At 40.9% G+C, this 23,651-nt stretch overlaps 1 protein-coding gene across 1 annotated transcript; it reads right to left on the bottom strand.

The window, feature by feature from the left end:
• Positions 1–5,042: 5,042 nt before the first annotated feature.
• nkx2.2b (NK2 homeobox 2b) lies at positions 5,043–8,187 on the bottom strand (the record flags this gene model as incomplete). Its single annotated transcript, XM_079645124.1, has 4 exons — positions 5,043–5,165; positions 6,202–6,339; positions 6,908–7,161; positions 7,983–8,187. The coding sequence occupies 4 exons, from the start codon at positions 8,185–8,187 to the stop codon at positions 5,043–5,045; spliced, it is 720 nt and encodes a 239-aa protein (XP_079501250.1).
• Positions 8,188–23,651: the final 15,464 nt, after the last annotated feature.

The following is a 23,651-nucleotide window of genomic DNA, read 5'->3' as shown; positions in this document are numbered from 1 at the left end:
GACCTTTCAAATCCCCTGATCAACATCCTGTCAGCTTTCAGGTTGGTCCTCCGGTTCAGTCAGCGCTTCATCTGTTGAGCAGAACCCCATTTTGCCAGTTTTCTGCTGTTGAATGACGCGTGCGATTATTTGTGTGTTAGCGTGTGTGTTTCTTAAAGTGTGTGTGTGTTAATACACTGCAGCTCGACAGCACCACCCTCAGGTTTGTGTGTTTCTTTTTTTTTACGATCAAATGTTTTACTTTTTGTTTGTCACTGGAGGAAGATTGTATATTCTACATAAAAAATCAATCAAAACAGAGCTTCCTGCTGTCGAGTTTTCATCAGTAACGTGGGTTTACTGCACAATCAACACTTTTATTTTAAATAAATGTTGCTTAAATTTTATGTTTTCACTTCAGTATGGTTTATTTGCAGGACTTTTAAGAGTATTTTCTTTCATTATAAAATCAGTTATGTAATTATAAATCTTATTTATTTAGACCTGTGTTTCCAGCTGTATTTCCAGTCCAGGCCTCTAGGGGGCGATACACTCTTAAAGAACCTGACTGTACCTGTAATGCACCTGAGTTTACAGATGCAGGGATACAAGATAAAAGACTGCATAGTAAAAACACCTGATGCTGAAAATCCTCTTCATCACACCACGTGACCTCCTCCTCTTCTTCAGGTGAGTGATTATCTAAATGTTAAAGATTCAAAGGCTTTACTGTAGATGCACATCATAACTAACTTAAGACATAAAAACTGATAAAGAATTTAAATAAGTAAAGGAAGTAGTGCATTTAAATGAAATCATAAGGTGCCGGTAGAAAGCAGGAAACGGTAAACAGCAGAAATACTGTTTACTTTAATAAATAAGTGCACTGTAAACACACACACACACACACACACACACACACACACACACACATACACACACACACACACACACACACACACACACACACACACACACACACACACACACACACACACACACACACACACACACACACACACACACACACACACACACACACACACTTCCCGCAGCCACACATACTCACTGGAGCACCACATGTGGATTAATCCGCGGATATAAATAGTCCCCTGAATATTCCTGCTTGTTTGATAAAATCTACAATGAGCATTATATGATGTGTGTCTGTGTTGTGTGTGTGTGTGTGTGTGTGTGTGTGTGTGTGTGTGTGTGTGTGTGTGTGTCTGTGTGTGTGTGTGCGCGCGTGTGTGTGTGTGTGTGTGTGTGTGCGTGTGCGTGTGTGTGTGTGTATATACATTCTAAAGCATGTGTTGACCAAGCTTCTGCTGCCCCCTACTGGCTGAAAGATGAACAACAACTTTGGACTAATATGTCCACAAAATGTCACAAGAATTTCAACCTGGCTTTATCCTAGGTTTGTTCACATTTTTGTTCTGGAAATATATGCAAATAAGTAGATATTTAGTAAGATAAACCCTTATTTGCATATTTAAACATATATTTTAGAAAACGTGTCATATATAAATAAAAAGGTCTTTATGTACGTGATCAGCTGGGGAAGTGAGGCCATATCTGTCCCCTTTTTTTTCACTGAACACAGAGACCACACACACACACACACACACACACACACACACACACACACACACACACACACACACACACACACACACACACACACAGAGGGGGGTCTTTCTCCTCTCTCTCTCTCTCTCTCAGTAAGGAGCTGGTTTTCTTTCTGTGGATGAACTCGTCTGTGAAGATGTTTTAATCCTGTCTGATGTTTGAATGGAAACCCAAAAGAGCATCGTAGATATTAAGAATGAAGTAAATAACACCAAGTCCAGACCACTGTTGCTCCATCTCCAGAATATGATCCCCTCTATAGACATGTACAGAGTTTTCTAGTTCACTGACACACCTCCTGTTCACGGTAGCTTGTGTCTCTTTGTTAGGAGCTTCCGGTCTTTGTAAACGTATTCTGAGCTTCCTTGGAGCTGCATCGTGTTGCTTTGTGATGGTTTTCTGACTCGTTGTAGAAGTGGTGACTCTTTGAGAGCTTCTCTGGTCAGTGTTGTGTCTCTGTAGTCATTTAGAGCTGTTTGTAAACTCTACTTTCGTCTCTCTGCAGCTGTGTTTGTGTCGGTTGCACTTATTTTAAGCCTCTTGTTGTTTTCTATTTCTCTTTGCAGTCGTTTTGAGTCTCTTTGAGATCTTTAGAGGACAGATGTTGCTTTGTGTCTATGTGTCTTTTCTGTTTTCTATTTGTAGTAGTTTTATAATTTTTAGAAGTAATATTGTGTTTTTTTGTGGTTATTTGACATGTTTTGAGGTTTCTTTTTGCCTCCTTGCATTCATGTTGTGTCTCCTCTTCCTCCTCCTCTTCCTCCTCCTCTTCCTCCTCCAATCAAAATGTGGTCCTTACTCTGTGTTATATATTTCTCGGACAGGAGATGCTGTTACCCTTTGTTTCCTAAATGCTGAGCGCCTCTGATTTAATTTGATTCAACACTATTATGGAATCTTTGTGAAAGAAACTGCTTGTTGAAGCAGTTTGTGATCCCCTCACTATGTTCAAACATTAAAGATTTAAACATTTGTAAAAAGTTTATAATGAAGAGAGAGTAAAAACAGTTCAGTATTTAGAAACTCAGTGATTTCATTCGTCTGTGTTTTCTTCTCTGAAAAGAAAAAAAGTCAACTTTAGTTTCAATAATTAGTTTTATCAAAAAAAATGTTTTTCATGTTTCATCTGTGAATGTTCTCTCCTGTTCAGTTTTCCAAATCTCCTCACAGGAAACAGCTTAAATATAAAGTCCAACTAGATACTTTTAGACGACCAATATGAACCTTTCCTGCAGTAGTTCAATCAGGAGGGACTTCATTTAGTTTGAACATTCATTGACACGTGCCGTTTGATAAATGTTAAGTCTTTGGCGATTAGACCCCGATCCTGAAATCGTATATCTAAAGGGGGAAATGCAGCCGTGAGCATATAGAGAACCCCCCGGGGTCTAGACACTGGTGATGATGATGAAGATCTGGATTTGATGAGGAGATGGGATGAAGAGGAGGTGTGATGAGGTCCTTGGATTAGCTCTCCTGGCTCTGGATGTGATGAAAGGAGGCGGGCGGCAGCATGAAGACCTGGAATCACAGCTGACTGCAGGAGAGAGGAGAACCATTTTAAAGTTAGGCGGCAGCTCGCTGATTGGCTGCTGAGATTGAGGTGAATGTAAGAGGTTAGCAGGAAGCCCGTGATGAGCTGATTATAAGCAGCTGCGGGGTCGATGTATACCAGTCTTCCTGAAAGAACTTGCGCTGAGCTTCATTACTGTAGAAATATTATAGCAGCATGACAGGAAATGTAACCTTGTTTTATGAAGCCGAACCGCCCCGAACAACAATCAATTTGTTGAGAAAAGCGTTGAAACAAAACAAGAAATGCACGAAATAAACAATTAAAATAAATGTAAGAATAATGAAACCAGTCACACGTGCTTCAGGTTTTATTCACCATTATAAATATGCAGTTCAATACAAAACAAGTCAACATTCATCATTATAAATAGATTTATAAAACACACGGAAACATTTCCTCCCGGTAAAAGTGTCAACAACAACAACAACAACAGAAATCCCCCAAAAACCCATAAAACGTATCTTTAGTTCGACTTCTTCTCCACCCAGATATTAATCAAGAAAGGAGTTTAGTTTTAGGGAAAGAATGAAAATCCACTCTGCAGCTTGTGTGGGACAGAAAAAGGGAATTCTCCATTAAATGACCCGTAAAGTCATTTAAATCAGAATAAAGCCTGAAAACTCATCAAAAAACTGTGAGTTTTAACAATGCATTACCTTTGATATTAACATGGAGACTTTAGCTTTGTTCCAAGTCACTCATCCGTATCTGGAAAACACCCTGACAAGAACCAAGCTCTAAAATAGATCCATTTATCATTAAATAAGGAGCTTTTAAAATGATTTAATCAACAGTTTTACGGCCCAGTAGAGTGGACGTCAACGGTCAATTTTAACTATTTAATTTCTGATGTTTGTCACCGCGTGAGGCCGAAGGGGAAACACTGTTAAATAAAGCTCCTTACGATTGGAAGGAAGACTGAAAACTGAACCTCAAAAGTGCATAAAAAAAACTCACATTTAGATTTTTCTATAATACTGATTATTCTGGGGAAAACAAATCATTGAATAAACCAAACTGCATCTAAAAAATATGGTATTTTCTGTTTTTTAATTGGGTTTTAAGCGTTTATTAAGTCCGATTCTGCCAATTTAAACATCATTTGACCGAAAATGAGTGGACTTGGATTTTATATCTTTATCCTGTCCCAATCTGCGTGAGACTGAAAAGCCATAGTATTTTTTAAGGGGAAACCGTCTTGTAAAGGTCATTTAAATTGGAAATAAGAATGAGAACTGAACCAGGAACGGTCAAAAAGTCATTTGCATTTAATACTTATATTTAATATTGTCATCCTTTCTGGAAAATACACATTTTTCTACAGAGAAAAAAAGCGTTGGATAAAACAAACCAGTTTTCTGACAGGGTTTAAAGTCCTTTTGTGCATTTAAACATAATTTGATTTAAAATAACTTAAAGGCCGAACATGAGTGGACTTCGTTCTCCATTTCATTTTTTTTATCTTAGATGTTTTTCTGTGATAAGACCTATAAATAAAACCCCTTGTCCCAACCTGTGAGACAGAAAAGGGGGAACACTTAAATAAAGGTGATTTAAATAGGAAGGAAGAATGAAAACTATTCATCGATTTATCTTTAGTATTAGATTTAGGGTTTTGGCATCCTTACGGAAAATACTGATATTTCTAGAAGGAAAACAGATCCTCAAATAAACCAAACAATATTTAAAAAAAAGGTGGCATTGTTCTCAATCTTTCCAACTGGGTTTTTATCAAGTAGGCCTATCAAGTCCTTTTTGTTTCTTTAAACCCTTCTTGAAAACTCATAAATAAGGCCCAACATGAACTCTCTACACATGCTCTTCTGAGTGTTTCAGGCATCGTGTCCCAGCACTGTGTTCACCAGCTCCAGTGGTACATGTGTGCGAGCTGCGTCACCCCGGGGTGCTCGGGGCCGTACCCGGGGTGCAGCAGCGGGGAGAAGGTGCACAGAGGGAGGCTGAGGCCGGAGCGGAGAGACACCTCCAGGTCAGAAAGCCAGGGCTTCATCTGAGAGAGAGGGGGGGATACACACCTTTACTCAAGTAGAAGTACAGATACTTGTTGTTGGGAAGATAGTGAATGTCCTCTTCCAATATGAGAGCAACATGCTAACAAAGTTATCAACTGTAGCTGTGAACATGACAGGATGTGTGATTACCTAGAAGAGCATCAGGACTGTTTGAGGCATATGATAGCTATGTGATTAACATGATGATTCAGCCTCTATGGAGAGAGACATATGACAAGCATGCTCATTTCTGACGTGGAGCTAATCTGAAGTAAACATTGAATACTGCTTTCTATTCCTCCATCTTGTGACTGTGGAACTCCCTCTCTTGGATATCAGCATGTGAAGGACACTGATCAGAATTTTATTTTGTATACCTTGAACGTTTTTTTATTTATTTTTATTATAATTATTATTATTATTTGTTTTGTTTCTAACATGTTCAATAAATTGACTAATACATTTTTTTAGCCATGCTGCTAGTACCCATAACTAGCAGCTGTTTTAAAGAGTACCTGACCTCCCTTTATATTAATAGAACAATAATGTCATTGTTAGCTAATGAATGTTTCCATGGTGACCAACGGCAACATGACAACGTTTTCATTGGTCCCTCTTCTTTAGAGAAGACCAGGAAATGATGGATACACGGATCGTGTTCAAATCAATAGGCACGCAATGACTCTAAATAATCATGATCACGCCACCAAACACACATTCAGACTAAAGGAACCAGCCTGTTTGGAAAATGAGAGAAGTAGAAAGTACAGGTATTTGTGTTCAACATGTAAGAAGTAGAAAGTACAGGTATTTGTGTTCAACATGTAAGAAGTAGAAAGTACAGGTATTTGTGTTCAACATGTAAGAAGTAGAAAGTACAGGTATTTGGGTTCAAAATGTAAGAAGTCAAAGTAAAAAGTCGTCGAAAAATAAGTAGTGGAGTAAAGTATTGATACCAGAAAAATGTACTTAAGTAAAGTAACAAAGTATTTGTACTACTTCTCTCACCTGCAGGTCTGAGATCCGCTCGCAGGGCTTCCCGTCGCGCACGAGCAGCGGGATGGAGACGCGGCGCGCGGGCAGCAGCGGCTCCAGGTGCTCTGCGCGCTTCATCTTGTAGCGGTGGTTCTGGAACCAGATCTTCACCTGCAGAGAGATGATAATACATACGTTTTATAATAATTAAAATATATGCCCGGGTCTCCCTGCTCGGTGCGTGCACGAGGATGATAATAATACATAAATATAAATAAATAAAATAAAAATTATTATTAAAAACAAAATTAACAATTTTTTTATTATACAAATAATGAAATAATAATCATTTAAAAATAATAATAAACAATAAAGTAATAATAAAAAATGAAAAAAATCTAAATAAAAAAATGTAAAAAGGAAAGAATAAAAAATTTAGTAAAAGAAAAAAGAAATGAAATAATAATAATACAAAAATGTAAAATATATATACCCGGGTCTCCCTGCTTGGCACGTGCAGAGGATGTTAATAATAAACAAATATAAATAAATACAAAAATAAAATAATAATGCAAAGGAAATTTTAAATAGAAAACTGAAATTGAGCATTATGTTTCTGTCCCTTCTGTAATTATATATTTTGTACTTTTAATGCTCAATAATATATATATGTATATATATATATATATATATATATATATATATATATATATATATATATATCCCCTTGTCTAATCACCTGGTTGGGGGTGAGGCGGATGAGCCCGGCCAGGTGCTCTCTCTCCGGCGCGGACAGGTATCTCTGCTGCCGGAAGCGCCGCTCCAGCTCGAAGGTCTGCGCTTTGGAGAAGAGGACGCGCCGCTTCCTGCTGCGTCCCTTCTGCGCCGCGCCGCCGCCGCCGCTCGCCGCATGCCGTGCCGCGTCCGGGGACTCATCCGTGGAGAGATCCGGAGATTTACCCCCCTTTCGGTTCTCTAAGGAAAACCCGTGCACTGCAGGAGGACAGGGGAAGTAATCTGATTACTCTCGGTCCTCTGGCTGTTCTAAAACCATTTTACACAAATGCTGAGGTTGAGATTGTTGGGTTAAAATCCACACTTCTGGGTCAATAAGGCTGAAACAATAAGGTGCTCTGATCTTATCTGTTATTCAGCTTGTTGAACAGCTCAAAGCAAGCAGAGTAGGCTATGCCTTAAGTTATGATCAATATTCAGAATACCTTATCATTCTATCTTCCTCAATTTGCAACGATGTGTAATATAAGTCCTCATTTGATATCGCTTCCAACATCTCCAATCACAAAACGACTATTTGAGTTCAACATGAGTCTGAAAGATGTGACAGCTCCTCTCTTGCAGAAACTGAACATCAGCAATCACCTTTAACTCCATTTAAAAGCTCCGCAGTCAACATTAAAACATATTAAGTGATTTAATTTGTGATAAAATAAGAATATAATGCCAAATGACAGGGAAAGGCGTAAAAGGGACAAAGTGTGTCCAGTTACGCACGGATGTGTGAGGCTGTCCGGGCGGAAATTAGGATTAAATTAACATGAATTGTAATTTTGTATAAGTGTTATAGTAATAAAACGTATTATTTGTGAACAAAGTATTTGAAATGGGGCATATATCGATTTGTATTACCTTTAAGTATTGATTTGAACATTACGCAAAATCAAAAGTCCGTCTTATTCATGATTTTAGAGTCAGAAATTTAATTTATACTGAATAAAAATTAATAAACCATAAAATAAAGATCTCATTATATTAGCTGTTTTATATTTATTTAAAACAGGAATTAGTGTTCTTACATGAGAAGTGCAGGTTACCGGATCCTCGGCTCCACCTGCCGCTAAATCCCAGTTTCTGCCCGGTCTCCATCCTGGGCACCTCCACCGGTCCCTCCTCCGGTTCCTCCTCCTCTGCCTCCTCGGTTCCGGATCCGTATCTCCCGGTTCGGTCCGGTAGATCCAGGATGTCCCGCACGGAGAAACCCGTTTTTGTGCCAAAAGACATTTTCACGCACGCAAGGAAGGAAGGAAGGGAAAAAAGGCGGTAAAGTTCCAGGTTTTTAGTCCCGCGGTGGATCAGTCTCTGCTGCCCGTTGAAGAGGAGCATAAAGCGGACTGAGAGGGTCCATGAGAGGGTCCGGAGAACCGGAGAGGACTCAGCTGGAGAAACACATGAAGCAAGACATTAGGGAGGCTGAGCTCCGAGCTTTAAGGTGTGTGTGTGTGTGTGTGTGTGTGTGTGTGTGTGTGTGTGTGTGTGTGTGTGTGTGTGTGTGTGTGTGTGTGTGTGTGTGTGTGTGTGTGTGTGTGTGTGTGTGTGTGTGTGTGTGTGTGTGTGTGTGTGTGTGTGTGTGTGTGTGTGTGTGTGTGTGTGTGTGTGTGTGTGTGTGTGTGTGTGTGTGCGTGTGTGTGGGTCCAGTGTGTGAAATAGAGACCCTGGATCAAGAGAGATGATCTTCGGGGAGGAGAGATGTTTTAATGATGGAGGATTAGGAGCAGAGAGGAGACTAATTTGCATATTAGTCACTGATCCACTTCCGGTTAGTTTACTCTTCAGATGTGTCCAGAACTCCAGAAAAAAAAGATTGAAACATTGATTGATTGCAACAACATTTATATAAAGTGGAATGAATATGAGTATGCTTTAACATAAGGGGGATCTATTTATGCAGCATTCATCATCGTACCAGAAATAGGCTTCATAATCAAATCTATAGCACTTTTCAAACGTGCAAAATTACACGAAAAATGTATAAAAGTGGTCAAATTAAAACATGAGATTAAGTTCAATAAAACACATTTTTTAAATATGCAAATACACATTTTTACAAGAACAAATTAAGGATTTGAATCCCCTAATTAACTGTCTTTTAATTGCACTTGTAAAGCTCCTTAAGGTGTTTTTTAAACCCTTAACTGCATGACTAAACCACGATAGAGATAAAATGCTGAATTCTTTGGGCGTACATTTGCCTAAAAATAAGTATAAGAAAACCCAAAATGTACATCAAAATGAATAAATAAGTAAAGGGCCTCTGTATTTTATATAGTCCTGTGTATTCATCTTTTACAAATAGATACAACATGAAGGAAAGACCAACATCTAGGATGGGTGTGTGTTGTGAGGATTAAGGGACTGTTTACACTCCAGCTGATGGACTCACTGATACTCTCTCACACACACACACACACACACACACACACACACACACACACACACACACACACACACACACACACACACACACACACACACACACACAGACACACACACACACACACATCACTTCAGGGGACCTTACATTGACTTACATGCATTTCCTGGAGACTTATTTTAACCTTAACCAAGTCTTCACCCTAAAATGAATGATTCATTTTGTCCCCATAAGGAAGGCGAGTCCCCACACGTGACTGTGTAAACATATTTAGGTCCCCACAAGTATAGTAATGCTAACACACACACACACACACACACACACACACACACACACACACACACACACACACACACACACACACACACACACACACCATCCAATACAACTAATTAACATCTTTATTCAAGCCTCCGTACAGTTAGTGAAGGCAGACCTGCCCTGGCATACAGGGTACAGTGATGAGTAAGTGCTTTACAGTTAGTAACAAATCTCAGAGCACTGTGATACGCGGCATCTAACTTTTCCAGGCAATGGGCAGGTGCATTCATATAGATCAGATCACCATAGTCCAGCACAGGTCAAAAGGTCAAAGAGCCTTTTCCTGGCCTCAAGCGAGAAACAGGACTTGTTTCTGAAAAAGAAACCTAGTCTAACCCTCAGATTTTTAAGCAGATTAATGACCTGAAGTTTAAAAGTAAGACAATCATCAAGCCAGATACCAAGGTATTTATAACAGGTAACCACTTTGAGTACTTGTCCTTGCATAGTAACCATATCCAAAGCAGTGTCTGTAGTCTTTTTAGCTTTAGAAAAGAGCATTACCTTGGTTTTATAAGAATTTAAAAGAAGCTTAAAGGTGGGGTTGGTAAGTTTCAGAAACCGGCTCGAGTGCACTAAAATGTGAAAGTACACAGCCAAAAAGAATCCGCCCCTTCCTTCAGACTTCCTTACAGAGCACCTCCTCCGCGAGAGCAGGCTGCAGTAACGTTACATATCAGGCAAAGCTAAACACATCTAGGTTAGCAATACTACACAGCCAAAGCAACTCCGATATTGACTCTGGTTTGACTCCTCCTAGTTTCCACTTTCTTTATGTTCTTAATTTGCTCCGTTACATTTTTTCTTTTGCGACCAGCAGACGATGTTGAACCTAACTCTGCCATGGTGAAAGTGGCCGCCTGTTGCTGGCGAGTCATTGAAGTACTGCTGCAATGCACGCCCAGTGACGGCACGCCCAATGAGGGCACGAGATACATTTGTGCGTGCCCGAGATGGAAGGCTGACAGACAGGGCGGCAAGGTTGTAGTTTTTACAGTATTACGGCTTCCACAGATGACATTTTTTTATGGATTTTTTGTCAAAGCACTTCAGATATTCATTGCTATCGGGATGTTAAGAGCATTCCATGGAGTATAACAAAAAGTGTATCTCGAGCCGGTTTCTGAAACTTACCTACCCCACCTTTAAGCTCAGAAAGCTGAGGTCTGAATAATGTTAAAAACAGCCTGTAATTTAACACCAGCCTCCTGAATGGAGGGACCTGCACAGTACATCACGGTATCATCCGCATAAAAATATAAAGTAGCTTCATTCACATTTTCACCTAAGCTGTTGATATATATGGAGAATAAAAGTGGACCTAAAACAGAACCTTGAGGAACACCATTAGCAATGTCCAACCACTCAGAAGATGTTTTATGTTTTATCTTGTTGCTTAGTAAACTATACTCACGTGTCACCATGTTCCATAATTATAGCTCCTATGTTTATTTAAAAAGCGTTCACTGCAGGAGTTAAATAGAAATCAGCTGTAAACTCAATAAGCAAAAAACTCTACTTTTGAGGTTTCTAGCCTCGTAACCACTTTCCTTTACAGACATGTGCTGTCTTCAGAGGAAGTCAAGACATGTTAACAGGTTTCTTGATTTAAGAACACTGGCCAGCCTTCTTCTTTTGTGCTATATTGACTCAAAACCACTCAAACTGAGTGGGAAAATGTGACAGCACCAACACATGGCGTCAGGTTGTAATAAGGAATAAGGCTTAAATGGTAAATATGGGAGTAATAATAATAATAATACATTACATTTATAAAGCGCTTTTCCTGGTGCTCAAAGCGCTTGTCGAGTAGGTGATAAAATAAGTGACGGAAATGTATGGAAAATCTTTTCTAAACAACTTTTAAAGCAGAGTTTGTACGATTATTAAAGGGTTGGTTTAAGCGTGTGAGTGTGTGTGTGTGTGTGTGCGTGTGTGTGTGTGTGTGTGTGTGTGTGTGTGTGTGTGTGTGTGTGTGTGTGTGTGTGTGTGTGTGTGTGTGTGTGTGTGTGTCCTGCTGGGTGGTCGAACTCTGCAAACAAACGCACGTCGAGCCGACGGCAACAAAGACCTCACAGCCTCCACATTTATTCCCCCTGAACACTTTATAATGGACACACACACACACACACACACACACACACACACACACACACACACACACACACACACACACACACACACACACTGCTGGAAATACATGTGAGGCTGCTGAGAGTTGTCATGGTATTCACACTGCCTTCAATAGACTGTCTTCTTTATTCATGACCCCACACACACCCACCCACACACCACACACACACACACACACACACACACACACACACACACACACACACACACACACACACACACACACACACACACACACACACACACACACACACACACACACACACACACACACACACACACACACACACACACACACACACACACACAAACACACACACACACACACACACACACACACACACACACACACACACACACACACACACACACACACAAACACACAGTTGATTTATCCTAAAATAACAATAATTAAATGTAACTTTTTTGAATACCTTCATTTTTACAAAACGAATTGCATCACATAAAATAAATAAATAAATAAAATAAGTATAATTAGAAATTGAATGTAACAAAAAAATGCATATAAAAAAAATAAACCCAGTATTTTATCAAATTAAATTAAAGTTACAACACATTCTATATGGGAAAATAAATACAAATTGAATTAAACAAAAAAACCTTAAACCTTAAAATTATTATAATTTATTAGTATTTCTAATATTAAATCAGATTTGTGTCCATCACGTGCAGAAAGAGCAGCTCATATTAAAACAAGTTAAAGATCAAATGTAATGTGTGCGTTAATTAATGAATAGATCCAACTTAGTGCCTCTGCTAGTCCCTGATCCTAGACTGCCCCCTGCTGCCAGACTGAGGAACTGCAGGCAGTCGTTTTCTGCTGCTATAGATAAATATATAGGCACAATATTTAAAGGAAATAAAAATGTGTTATTATTTAATATCATCCAAACCATTTTTGTATTCACAGACCAGTTAAGATATATTGCAAAAGCTTTTATAAAGTGTGTCAAATGACAGGTCAGATTTAAATGATCAACAGAAAAATGTCATACACACATTCTCCAAAAGGGGGCGCCATTGCTCTAAAAATGAAGCCTTCATAAAAGAAGTCAGTGCACTTCCTGTTCTGAAAACTTCTCCATACGTTTCTACTTCTACATGTTTTATTATATATATACACACACACACACACACACACACACACACACACACACACACACACACACACACACACACACACACACACACACACTCTAATTGTCTAATAGTGTAGTTGCCAGTTTAATGAACCCTGAGATGTTGAGTACTCCAACGTTATATATAGTTATAGATGCTAATTTGCATATGTTGGGACATTTGCACAATTAGCAGAAGTTGTAATTAACATATGCAGACAATGTTTGACCAATTTGGACACTTTTGGAGTGGTTTTGGGGGATATTGAGGATGCCGAGTCCATTTCTGAATCAAAGAAGGCAGTTTGAACCAGAAAATGCCAACATTTGTACCCCCTGTGGGCTGATTTTGACTACCTGAGCAGTGCTGTGACCATTGGATATAGAGAGCACCAGATGAACATTATAACCTCTACTGTGGACAATTTATTCTCACATGAATAACCAATCTGTCCAATTCAAATGATCCAGAGTCCATTAAATCTTCAGAATCCACCCCAAATGAATCAGCCCACATGCTACTGTGTACTTCTACTCCACTACATGTATTTAATACCTTTACTGTTACTCTACAGATATGGATGAATGATGTGAGATATAATCAAGTGTTAAATCAGACTTTAGTTCCACCTGGAGTGTGTGGTCAGTCCAAGCAGTGCTGCCCATCCATTTGCAGTTTTTCAGCTCTCGCAGCACTACAACACCCTCGATGATGACACCCATGGGCGGACTGGCCATTGGGAATACCGGGAGTGTTCCCGGTGGGCCGGTGCTGTGCGTGGGCCGGAGGGCCCAACATTTTTCTTTTTTTTCTTTGCCTAAATCCTACCGGCCCACATTTGTAAGTGTTCCGGCCACTCCGGAGACCTACTGTAGCTGGCAGTTGCTTACAGATGGATAAACAAGCCCCAAAGCGTAAAGGCATTTTTGTATAGTTTGTGTACAGTATACAGTATTGCAGCGAGCCCTGGGTTCAGAGGGAGGGGCTTGCATAGGGGAGATGGATAGAAAAGGGCGAAGTGATGTCTGACTCAGAGGTCCCGCGGCTGTGAAGAAGAACGTGTTGTCCACATTCTGTTACTGAGTTTAGGCTAGTTAGCTAGCAGGTTTATTGTTTTGGGTGCAGTCACTTTTACCTCCACTTGCTGTTCAAATAAATGTTGAAAGAAAAAGTCAATCTGTTTAGAGTTCTGTTTCATGGGGGTGTTGAGAAATGTATCCATGGATTTAGTCCCTAATGTTGCTCTCAAAGTGCACCAGATTGATGCATTTAACTTCAACAATTACAAAAAAAATCTTCCTGGGTGAGCTTACCCCCGGACCCCCCTAGAGGAGGTGAGTTCCACCACATGCCCACCCCCCCTGTTTAATTGTCTCACCCACATTGAGGATGCTTCCTACGCATTTTTTATTCCATGCGTCAAGTCAGGCAAATTGGGTCAAAATGTTATTGCATCAATGATCTGTTAACATTCAAATCACTAAATATATGCTGTAACTATTTTAGCTCTAGGCAACTCAAGGGCTCAGGTAATGTGATTACTATATGAATAATGCTCCAAAATAACATTTTTATTAAGTAACATACTTTCGTCGCCGGCCGGCCGATACATGTCGCGCATTAAGTGGGCCTGTCTGTCAATTAATCCCCGGGCCACTTTTCCCTCCCAGTCCGCCCCTGGTGACACCAACATCCTCAAGTGGTTCCCCGGGCTCTGCTCCTTCGTGTTTCACGAGGTAGGGTCCCAATAACATTGGCTCCATTTGTGTTGTTTCAAATTCAACATTCTAAAGTGGGATTAGAACTAGCATTCATGATTATCAGCATGAGAACTAGCCCTGACGCACATCATGGTATAATGTGAAACAAATGAGCAAATCCTTTTGTTGGATCCATTGTAAATAAATACATGTAGTTGTAAATGTACATGAACAATATAACCAAAGTAGCAGCAAATACTTTGAATACAAATTCAATTATTTAAGTAGTTATTTTTGCTTTTAATGTTCAGGTTCAATGAATTGTGAGCAGCTATACCAGAGCCAAGTTCTGCATGATCAGTGAACATTCCTTCAGACGAGGTATCCTCATGTACATCACTACAAGTCTTTCACTGTGCCATGCTTCCTGCTCTTATGACATTTAAAAGTAGTGTATATATATATTTCAATCAGGAGAGACTTCATTTCGTTTAAAGAACATTTATTGACACGTGTCATGATAAATGTTAAGTCTTTGGCGATTAGACCCCGATCCTGAAATGGTATATCTAAAAGGGGGGATGCAGCCGTGAGCATATAGGGAACCCCAAAAAGGAGGAAAGTGGATCAAACATTAACATCGGACCACTTTAACGTTTATATTTGATTAAACATTTTCAAAAGACAAAAACACACGGACAAGGACATGGCTCACACACATCACATGTAGGACAGGACATAACATGAAGGGTGGGGGGCAGGGGGATTACAGTGTCAGTGACATTTGATGTATGCATATGGCGTTGTATTTATACATGATTTGCTTCATAATATAGGTACACTTCATTGTTTAATAGGTAAATAAATACACACACACACACACACACACACACACACACACACACACACACACACACACACACACACACACACATCTGTTCCTTTTATGATTAATCCACCTATTTAAATTTCACTTATTATTACCGTTATTTTTCTGTTTCTTCATAGCTCATTTCTCTTTATTTATTAATATATATTATTATATTTATTGTTGAAAGCCGAGATGGTTTGAGGAAAGCTCTTATCTTATCCCAAATCCTGTTGTCTGGCTTAACCAAATATAACAGGGAGAAAGCAGCTTCTTCCATTCTTAAGATGTTTAGGAAGTCCTCCGGCCATCTATTGAAATTTAAGCAGTTGGGCTTTCTGACTTTCCAGTTCATAAGAACGAGGCGTTTAGTTGAAAGGCATGCTAGGGCTATACGTTTACTTGCAAATGTTAATGTTATGCCATTGAGCGGGGATCCCAGCAAGCATGTAGCTGGAGTTAAGAGTGTCTCTATGTTCAGGATCTCAGCGAGAGTATCTCCAACTACGTCCCATAGAGATGTTACAGCCGGACAGACAGGACCAAAGACAATGTAGAAGGGTACCCACTTCCACACAGCCATGCCAGCAGAGGCCCGAGAGCGTTTGATCTATCTGTTTGAGTCTACAGGGTGTGATGCTCCGTGAAGGGTTTTTAACTGTATTACTCTAAACCGGACACACTTAGAGATTGAAGTTGAGTTCGACCAGATTCTGTCCCACTCAACTGGGGTGAGGGTGAGTCCTTCTCCCATCTTTTCTGTGACTGCAGATTAGTATTGGCGGTTGAGGTGAGGAGAAGTTTATTTATACAGTTGCAAGAAAAAGTTTGTGAACCCTTTGGAACCTGGATTTCTGCATAAGTTGGTAATAAAATGGAGGAAGCCACTGCTGTCCAGAAAAAACATTGCTGCACGTTTGAAGTTTGCAAAAGAGCACCTGGATGTTCCACAGCACTACTGGCAAAATATTCTGTGGACTGATGAAACCAAAGTTGAGTTGTTTGGAAGGAACACACAACGCTATGTGTGGAGAAAAAAAGGCACAGCACACCAACATCAAAACCTCATCCCAACTGTGAAGTATGGTGGAGGGAGCATCATGGTGTGGGGCTGCTTTGCTGCCTCAGGGCCTGGACAGATTGCCATCAATTCTCAAGTTTCTCAAGACATTTTTCTGGAGAACTTAAGGCCATCTGTCCACCAATTGAAGCTCAACAGAAGATGGGTGATGCAACAGGACAACGACCCAAAGCACAGAAGTAAATCAACAACAGAATGGCTTCAACAGAAGAAAATATTCCTTCTGGAGTGGCCCAGTCAGAGTCCTGACCTCAACCCAATTGAGATGCTGTGGCATGACCTCAAGAGAGCGATTCACACCAGACATCCCAAGAATATTGCTGAACTAAAACACTTTTGTGAGGAATGGTCCAAAAGTCCTCCTGACCGTTGTGCAGGTCTGATATGCAACTATAGGAAACGTTTGTCTGAGGTTATTGCTGCCAAAGGAGGGTCAACCAGTTATTCAATCCAAGGGTTCACATACTTGTTCCACCCTGCACTGTGAATGTTTACATGGTGTGTTCAATAAAAACATAAAAACATATACCGTAATTTTTGGACTATAAGCCGCGCCTTTTTTCCCATTTTTCGACCCTGCGGCTTATATAACGGTGCGGCTAATCTATGGATTGTTACAGCTAACGGCCACTAGGGGACCTCCTAAATCTATGGATTTGACAGGTTACAGTCCACCACCTTTAACTCTATGGGCTCTATGGCCGGTCCGCGCCCCCCACCTTTAAGCGGCGGGCTCCAGCAGGAAAAGCTGGAGGCCGGAAAAGAGTGAGACAGGTAGCGCGCAAAAGTAAAAGTGGAACCGAGAGTGGTACGAGAGACAGAACGAGAGCAAGACAGACAGACATTACGAGAGTGAGACAGTTTGTCCCCGTACCACTGGTTGAAAACCACTGCTGTAGATCACTGCCGGTACGTGCGCTGGGAGCGCACCGTTTAAGTTTGAAAGTTGAAAAGTGTGTGTGTCTGAAACGCTATGTGATACAGTACAGTTTACACAGCACATGTTCTGTAGCTACTATTGCACTAAATGCTAACACTTGAATACGTTATGCAAATATGCAACTTGTTTGTTGAAATGTTAATAAATGGGAGCTTCCTCAAACAGCCATCTCTTTCCCGACAATCCCCTCTGTGCACGAACCCTTACATATGGTAATGAAACATTAAAACACCTGCGGCTTATAGTCCAGTGCGGCTTCTATATGTACACATCATTCAATTTAGCTGCTGTGGCTTAGATTCAGGTGCGCCTTATAGTCCGGAAATTACGCTAATTGTTTGTGTGGTTTTAGCTTAAGCAGACTGTGTTTGTCTGTTGTTGAGACTTAGATGGAGATCAGAACACATTTTATGACCAATGCAGAAATCGAGGTAGTTCCAAAGGGGTCACTTTTTCTTGCAACTGTATACCTGAAATCATTCCTTTCTTGTTTGCAAGTCTTTTTAGGTTCATATCAAGGTGTTCATGACAACCTATCTTTACACCTTTTGATGTTAAGTTTTTAATATTTGATTGTAATTGCATATAGGAGAGGAAGAGGGATTTATTCAGATTAAAATGTTCCATCAACACTGAACGGAGTTATGATATTGTTGTTTACTATTTGCCCAATGTGTTGTATGTCATGTGCTTGCATATGTTTATTATTCAATGGGTTACCGCCCGCTGTGATTATTGGGTTTTTCCATAATGGGCATGAAGTGAGGGAAACACCAGTGATGCCTAGCCTCCTTTGTACAGATGTATCTTGTATTAAGATCGGACCACTTGACGAAGGACTCACCTTACTGGGTGGCATGGATTCTGCTGAGACGAGGGGTGAGGCCGAGAAAGTAGTCGCATTGAGCTCGATGCGGAGAAGCTACGAGCTTGACCGGTTTCTGCCGGTCGTTATTAGACGGTAAAGCTCCGGCCCACCGGTCCTTCAGTACTCTCCTCCAGGGAATTACTATTCTTAATACTTTGCCATTAGTGTGATGCGATGACTTCAAAGAGGAGGAGAAGGCTAGGAAAGGTGAACCCTCTCGGAATAGTAAATGTTGATAATAAGATGATGCGAGAAAATACGTGAGTAGAGGTGAGCGAGTTGCTTACCGGGAATAGAACAAGCCTTGTAAATGAACGTAGGACCTTACCCTACGTGATTGCGAGGGAATCTGATGAAGGAATGAATCGAGAGTCAGACAGAGATTTGTGCAGTGAGGCAGAAATGTATGTACATGATAAGGAGCCTGACTGTGGCCGGGTATGAAGGTAGCTGCTGGACATTAGCTGAGGAAGAAGTTCCCTGACTTCTATTAGGCTATAATGATTCATGTTTGCGTGAAGTGGACTCCTGTTTGTACCGTCTGACGACAGCTGGAGACATCGTGAATGAGGGTGTAATGGCGTATTCACACTGCAGCGCGGAGCTCGCTTTAAGCGTGCCGAGCCGTGCGGGGCCCGTTTTTGGTTGCGCTTCCACTTGGCCTAGTTTTGGCCCGGGGCTACTTTTTCACCTTTTTTCTGGCCCGATTAAATGTTGGTTCTATCGAGGCCAACAAGCGGGCGGAATATGCTAAACTAGTGACGACTGCTGATTGGTCAGAGAGAATCGTCACAATTCTCGCGCAACTTAATCCCTAATGTCGCATATATTAAGGGACGCTTGCAGCATTTTTGAAAACAGTGAACCTAAGAAGAAATAAATAGGACAGGGTGAGAGGAGAGAGAAGGAACATAGGACAGGGTGAGAGGAGAGAGAGAAGGAACATAGGACAGGGTGAGAGGAGAGAGAGAAGGAACATAGGACAGGGTGAGAGGAGAGAGAGAGAAGGAACATAGGTGAGGTGTGACATACAGATCGGTTGAACCACAACGCTCATATTACCCATGGATGTATAATAAGAACCATATTACCCTCAGGTACCCGGGCCGGTGACACGAAGGAATCAAGAGAGCTCAGACCCTCACTCATATAGAGGTTGGAACATGTCATCAGTATAAATAAATACAAGCATAAATAAATATGCTGCAGTGTTTTCAGTGAAATTCAGTGTGTGTGCTGTGGCTCAGCTGGAAAGCAGTTCACACACGAGCGTAGGGTCCCTGGTTCAACGACTGAACAATACGTTTTTTGTTGTTGTTTATAAAAGACACAGCTAAATGAGATAATGTAGTTAATGAATGTATTCTTTGATATGGTTTAGCCTTTCTCCGGCTACAACATGGTTCAGTTTATGAATATTATTAAGGAATGCAAATACCTCTTTGCAATGTTTACCAGCCTCGTTAGGCTTTTCAATCACATTCAACTGGAATAAAAACAATATTGTTAACATGAAAATATGATTTAATGTTCGTTGTTTAGAGTTATTATTATTATTCTAAAGCTTTACTCAGCACACTGTTGAGATGTCCAATCTGCCTGTTTTACACACTTTGACCAGCAGGGGGTTTGTGTTCAAATGAAGCCCATGATGAAGCCTCATGAGATGAACCCTTTTGCGAACCAATTGTCTGGAAAGCTTCATAAGGCTTCATCTCGCCATCACTAGTCTTCTCCTCTCGCTCTTGCTTGATATCTGCTACGAGGATCTGACACGGGACGGCCCGGGTATGTCGGCAGCAAGAACACCTGAAAGCACAGCTGACTGCAGGAGAGAGGAGAACCATTTTAAAGTGTGGCTGCAGCATGATGATTGGCTGCTGAGATTGAGGTGAATGTAATAGGTTAGCAGGAAGCCCGTGATGAGCTGATTATAAGCAGCTGCGGGGTCGATGTATACCAGTCTTCCTGAAATAACTTGCGCTGAGCTTCATTAGTTTGAAAATAACAGTTCTCAAACATACAAGTAATAGTTTCATAGCGCTTCAAGTGGGTGTTGATATGGGAAAAGGACACGTCCTGCACACAAAAAGCATGTGAATGTTACTAGCTCTGCACACAGGTAAAGATTCAACATACTTAAATGTGTTTTGAAAGAGCATGGGCATTGTATGCACATGGATGGATATGGGTGTCTGAATAAAATGGCTGTGTTTTAACTTATAGTGCTTCAGTAATTGGTACCTTGTAGATTGAGTCTCAGTACACTGTTCGCATCTCCGCATTCAAAGAGAAAAAGATAAATGTGTTAATGATCAAAATTGATTGTAAATAACAACTATTGTTATCATTAAGATAATTCAGGGTGTGAGGTGCAGGATATAGCAACCCATTACTGGATTACATTACTGGAGTGGTGGAAAAAGTACTCCGATCCTGTACTAAAATAAAAGTATTGCAGGCTGCAGTCAGCACTATCTGTACACGAGCAATGTCCCGCCCACAGCGCTATCTGATAGGCTATTACTGAAGTGTCAATCAACAATGAAGATTTTCCTGGAGGGAGCCAGCCACAGAGGCGGGACCTTCTCAGATTACAGGCAGGTGCGAAGAACGCAGACAGAGGCAAGCAGCAGCGCTGAGCGGCAGAGCCATACATGTGTTTCGAAGGTAAATCAGTTGAAAGCCGAGGTTCAATAAACATCCCAAACCCCTATGCTGAAGTTGCAAAAACACCACGATCTTATGATCCAATTCTATCAGTTTCCCAGTTACACAGGGGCGCGGGAAGTCAGTCAGAGTTGGGGGTGCGTGCAGCGGAGTTAGGAGCCTACACACGGCGGCGTGCGTTGCCGCTTCAACGCTTCTGCCCATTCACTTTGAATGGGGTGACGTCACGATTCGCCGAACTGCATTGTGGGAGCAAAGCGTAGCTTCTCTCGGGGTGCTCGCTGCAAAAGTAGAGCAATGTTCTACTTTTGCAGCCTCGATGGAGGCGTCAGCCAATCAAATCCCGTTTATGCAAATCTGCCAGTACAAGCGCTAGCCAATCAAACTGTGTGTGCTGGGAGCAAGGGCGCCGCCAGGGATTTTGGGCCCCATGAAAAGATATCACATTGGGCCCCACCACCAGGCCCAGGCCACGCCAACCAATCACAATGCTGTAACCACACCTACAGAACCCAACCCACTCATTTATGCTTTAAATAACTCTACCTGTACAGGCTTGCCTCTATCTTGTAGTCCAATACTAACTGCACAATATTTACTGACACTGAGCTGTGAACATATAACACTGTGCAGACGTGCAACATTCTGCTGCAGTAGAATTTACTATTTGATATAAGACTAACATTCCTGACAATAGATCTCAATAGTCATCTTTTATGGTGTACATGTCTTTTTAATGACTTTTTCAATGGAACATTCATAAATATAAATAAATATACATGACCTCTTAAATTAAAATAAAGTGAACATTAACACCAATATTATCATTTATAAAATGCTGTAACAAAAGAAATAACATAAGCAGCGGATTTTTTCAATTAAAATATATACATACCAACTACAAAATAAGCGGGTATTAAAGTGTAAATGGACAACAAAACGGAAATGGTAAGGCCTGATGGTGGTGCTAAATTAGAGCCTATTACCTGTTCTCAGTCTTTTTCTCATCATGTGTCTTCTGTGTGATCCAATATCGTTACCATAGCCTTGCCCTTCAACAGTTATTACGAGCCCTTGCTCAGCCTTCACCAAGAGCCCAGCGCCTAGCCTTCTTACAGGCAAAGTCACTGATCAAGTCCTTGAAGTCCAGCTTTATAGCCAACTGGCTTTCAATGGACAGCATGGCAAGACTGCAAAGCCTTATGGGGGGACAGGGCTGCTGAGACTAGAGATGGATCTGTTGGTCCTGGCACCAGGGGGAGGGACAACTGATTTAGTATGAATAGCTGCTAAAAATGTACCTGCATTTATTAAATGTGAGCTAAAAGAGGAATGAAATGAAAAACCTCAGAATTTTCTGTGATGATATTAACAGTACTTAATGTCAGCAAAACATTACAATTATTATTTACAATGGACTAAGCTTAGCTAACAGACTAATTTCCACCATGGACCACCCACCTTTTCTTTTGAAAAACTGGGTGACATACTGTCGCCCTTTAGTCCCTCTCTCCTGTCTTTTCTTCCTTGAAAGCTTGACTTTGTGAGTGGTTGAGAGATGGCACAGACGTAAGTACTAGCATCACTCCTCACATGCTCCCACTCTCTGCCAGAAAGTGCGGTGCCGCACAGCATTTGGAGGCAGGACCAAACCATTACATGTAAATAGAGAGGGGTGTACAGAGGCTTTGGATTATTAACTTTTAGCAGAACAAAAGTTAAATGAATCGTAAGTGTAGTGAGTACATTATGGATTTAACGTTATATTAATGTTAATTGTTGATGATTGATGAAAGGTTACTTAAACATTTTTTCTTAATGTTCTAAAAAATGTTGGGGCCCCTGTCAGTCACGGGCCCTTAGAATCGTCCTAACCTTTCACCCCCTTACGGCGCCCCTGGCTGGGAGAGGCAGAAGCATTTCCTCATATGCCAAAAAATGGAGGAGAAAATAATCATAGCGGTAGGGAATCACCTGATGCTCTATGACCAGGCCCTCTTTACCTACCGGGATACAAACCGGAGGAGCCAGGCATGGAGGGAGGTGGCAGAGACAGTGGGTGGAACTGGTAGGTTTTCGCCTGTTTGGGGAGTTTATATCCAGTGTACTTCATTTGAATGGACAGCTAGCAGGCATAGACAGTATATTTAGCCAGAATGGATGTAGCATGAATGTTGCATAAAATAGCACCATAGACATTAATGTCATACAACATGTTCATCATATAAAGTGTGACATATAAAACCTTTTATGCAATTGACAGTGATAAAGGGATTTTCATTAATGGAGGAACAATTTAGTAAATTCTTCAAGTAATTCAAGAAATTAACTTTATTATTTCATTTTCATTAGAGGAAGTATGCAGGACAAAATGGAAGTCACTGAGGGACAGATTTAGAAAGGAGAAAACCAAGGAGAAAGAGGCAAAGAGAATCGGGGCAGGGTCGTCCGGGGGATATAAGCCTAGGCGTTTCACGGCAGTGATGGGTTTTTAACCCCATTTATCATTGACCGTGAGACGTCCAGAAATGTCCCCCGGCAAACCCTGCCTCCATCCAACCTGGTGCCAGAGGCAGAGAGCCAGCTCGAAAGC

This window comes from Notothenia rossii (assembly GCF_949606895.1).
Source record: "Notothenia rossii genome assembly, chromosome: 8".
Classification (NCBI taxonomy): domain Eukaryota; kingdom Metazoa; phylum Chordata; class Actinopteri; order Perciformes; family Nototheniidae; genus Notothenia; species Notothenia rossii.
This window is presented reverse-complemented; position numbering and strand designations above follow the sequence as displayed.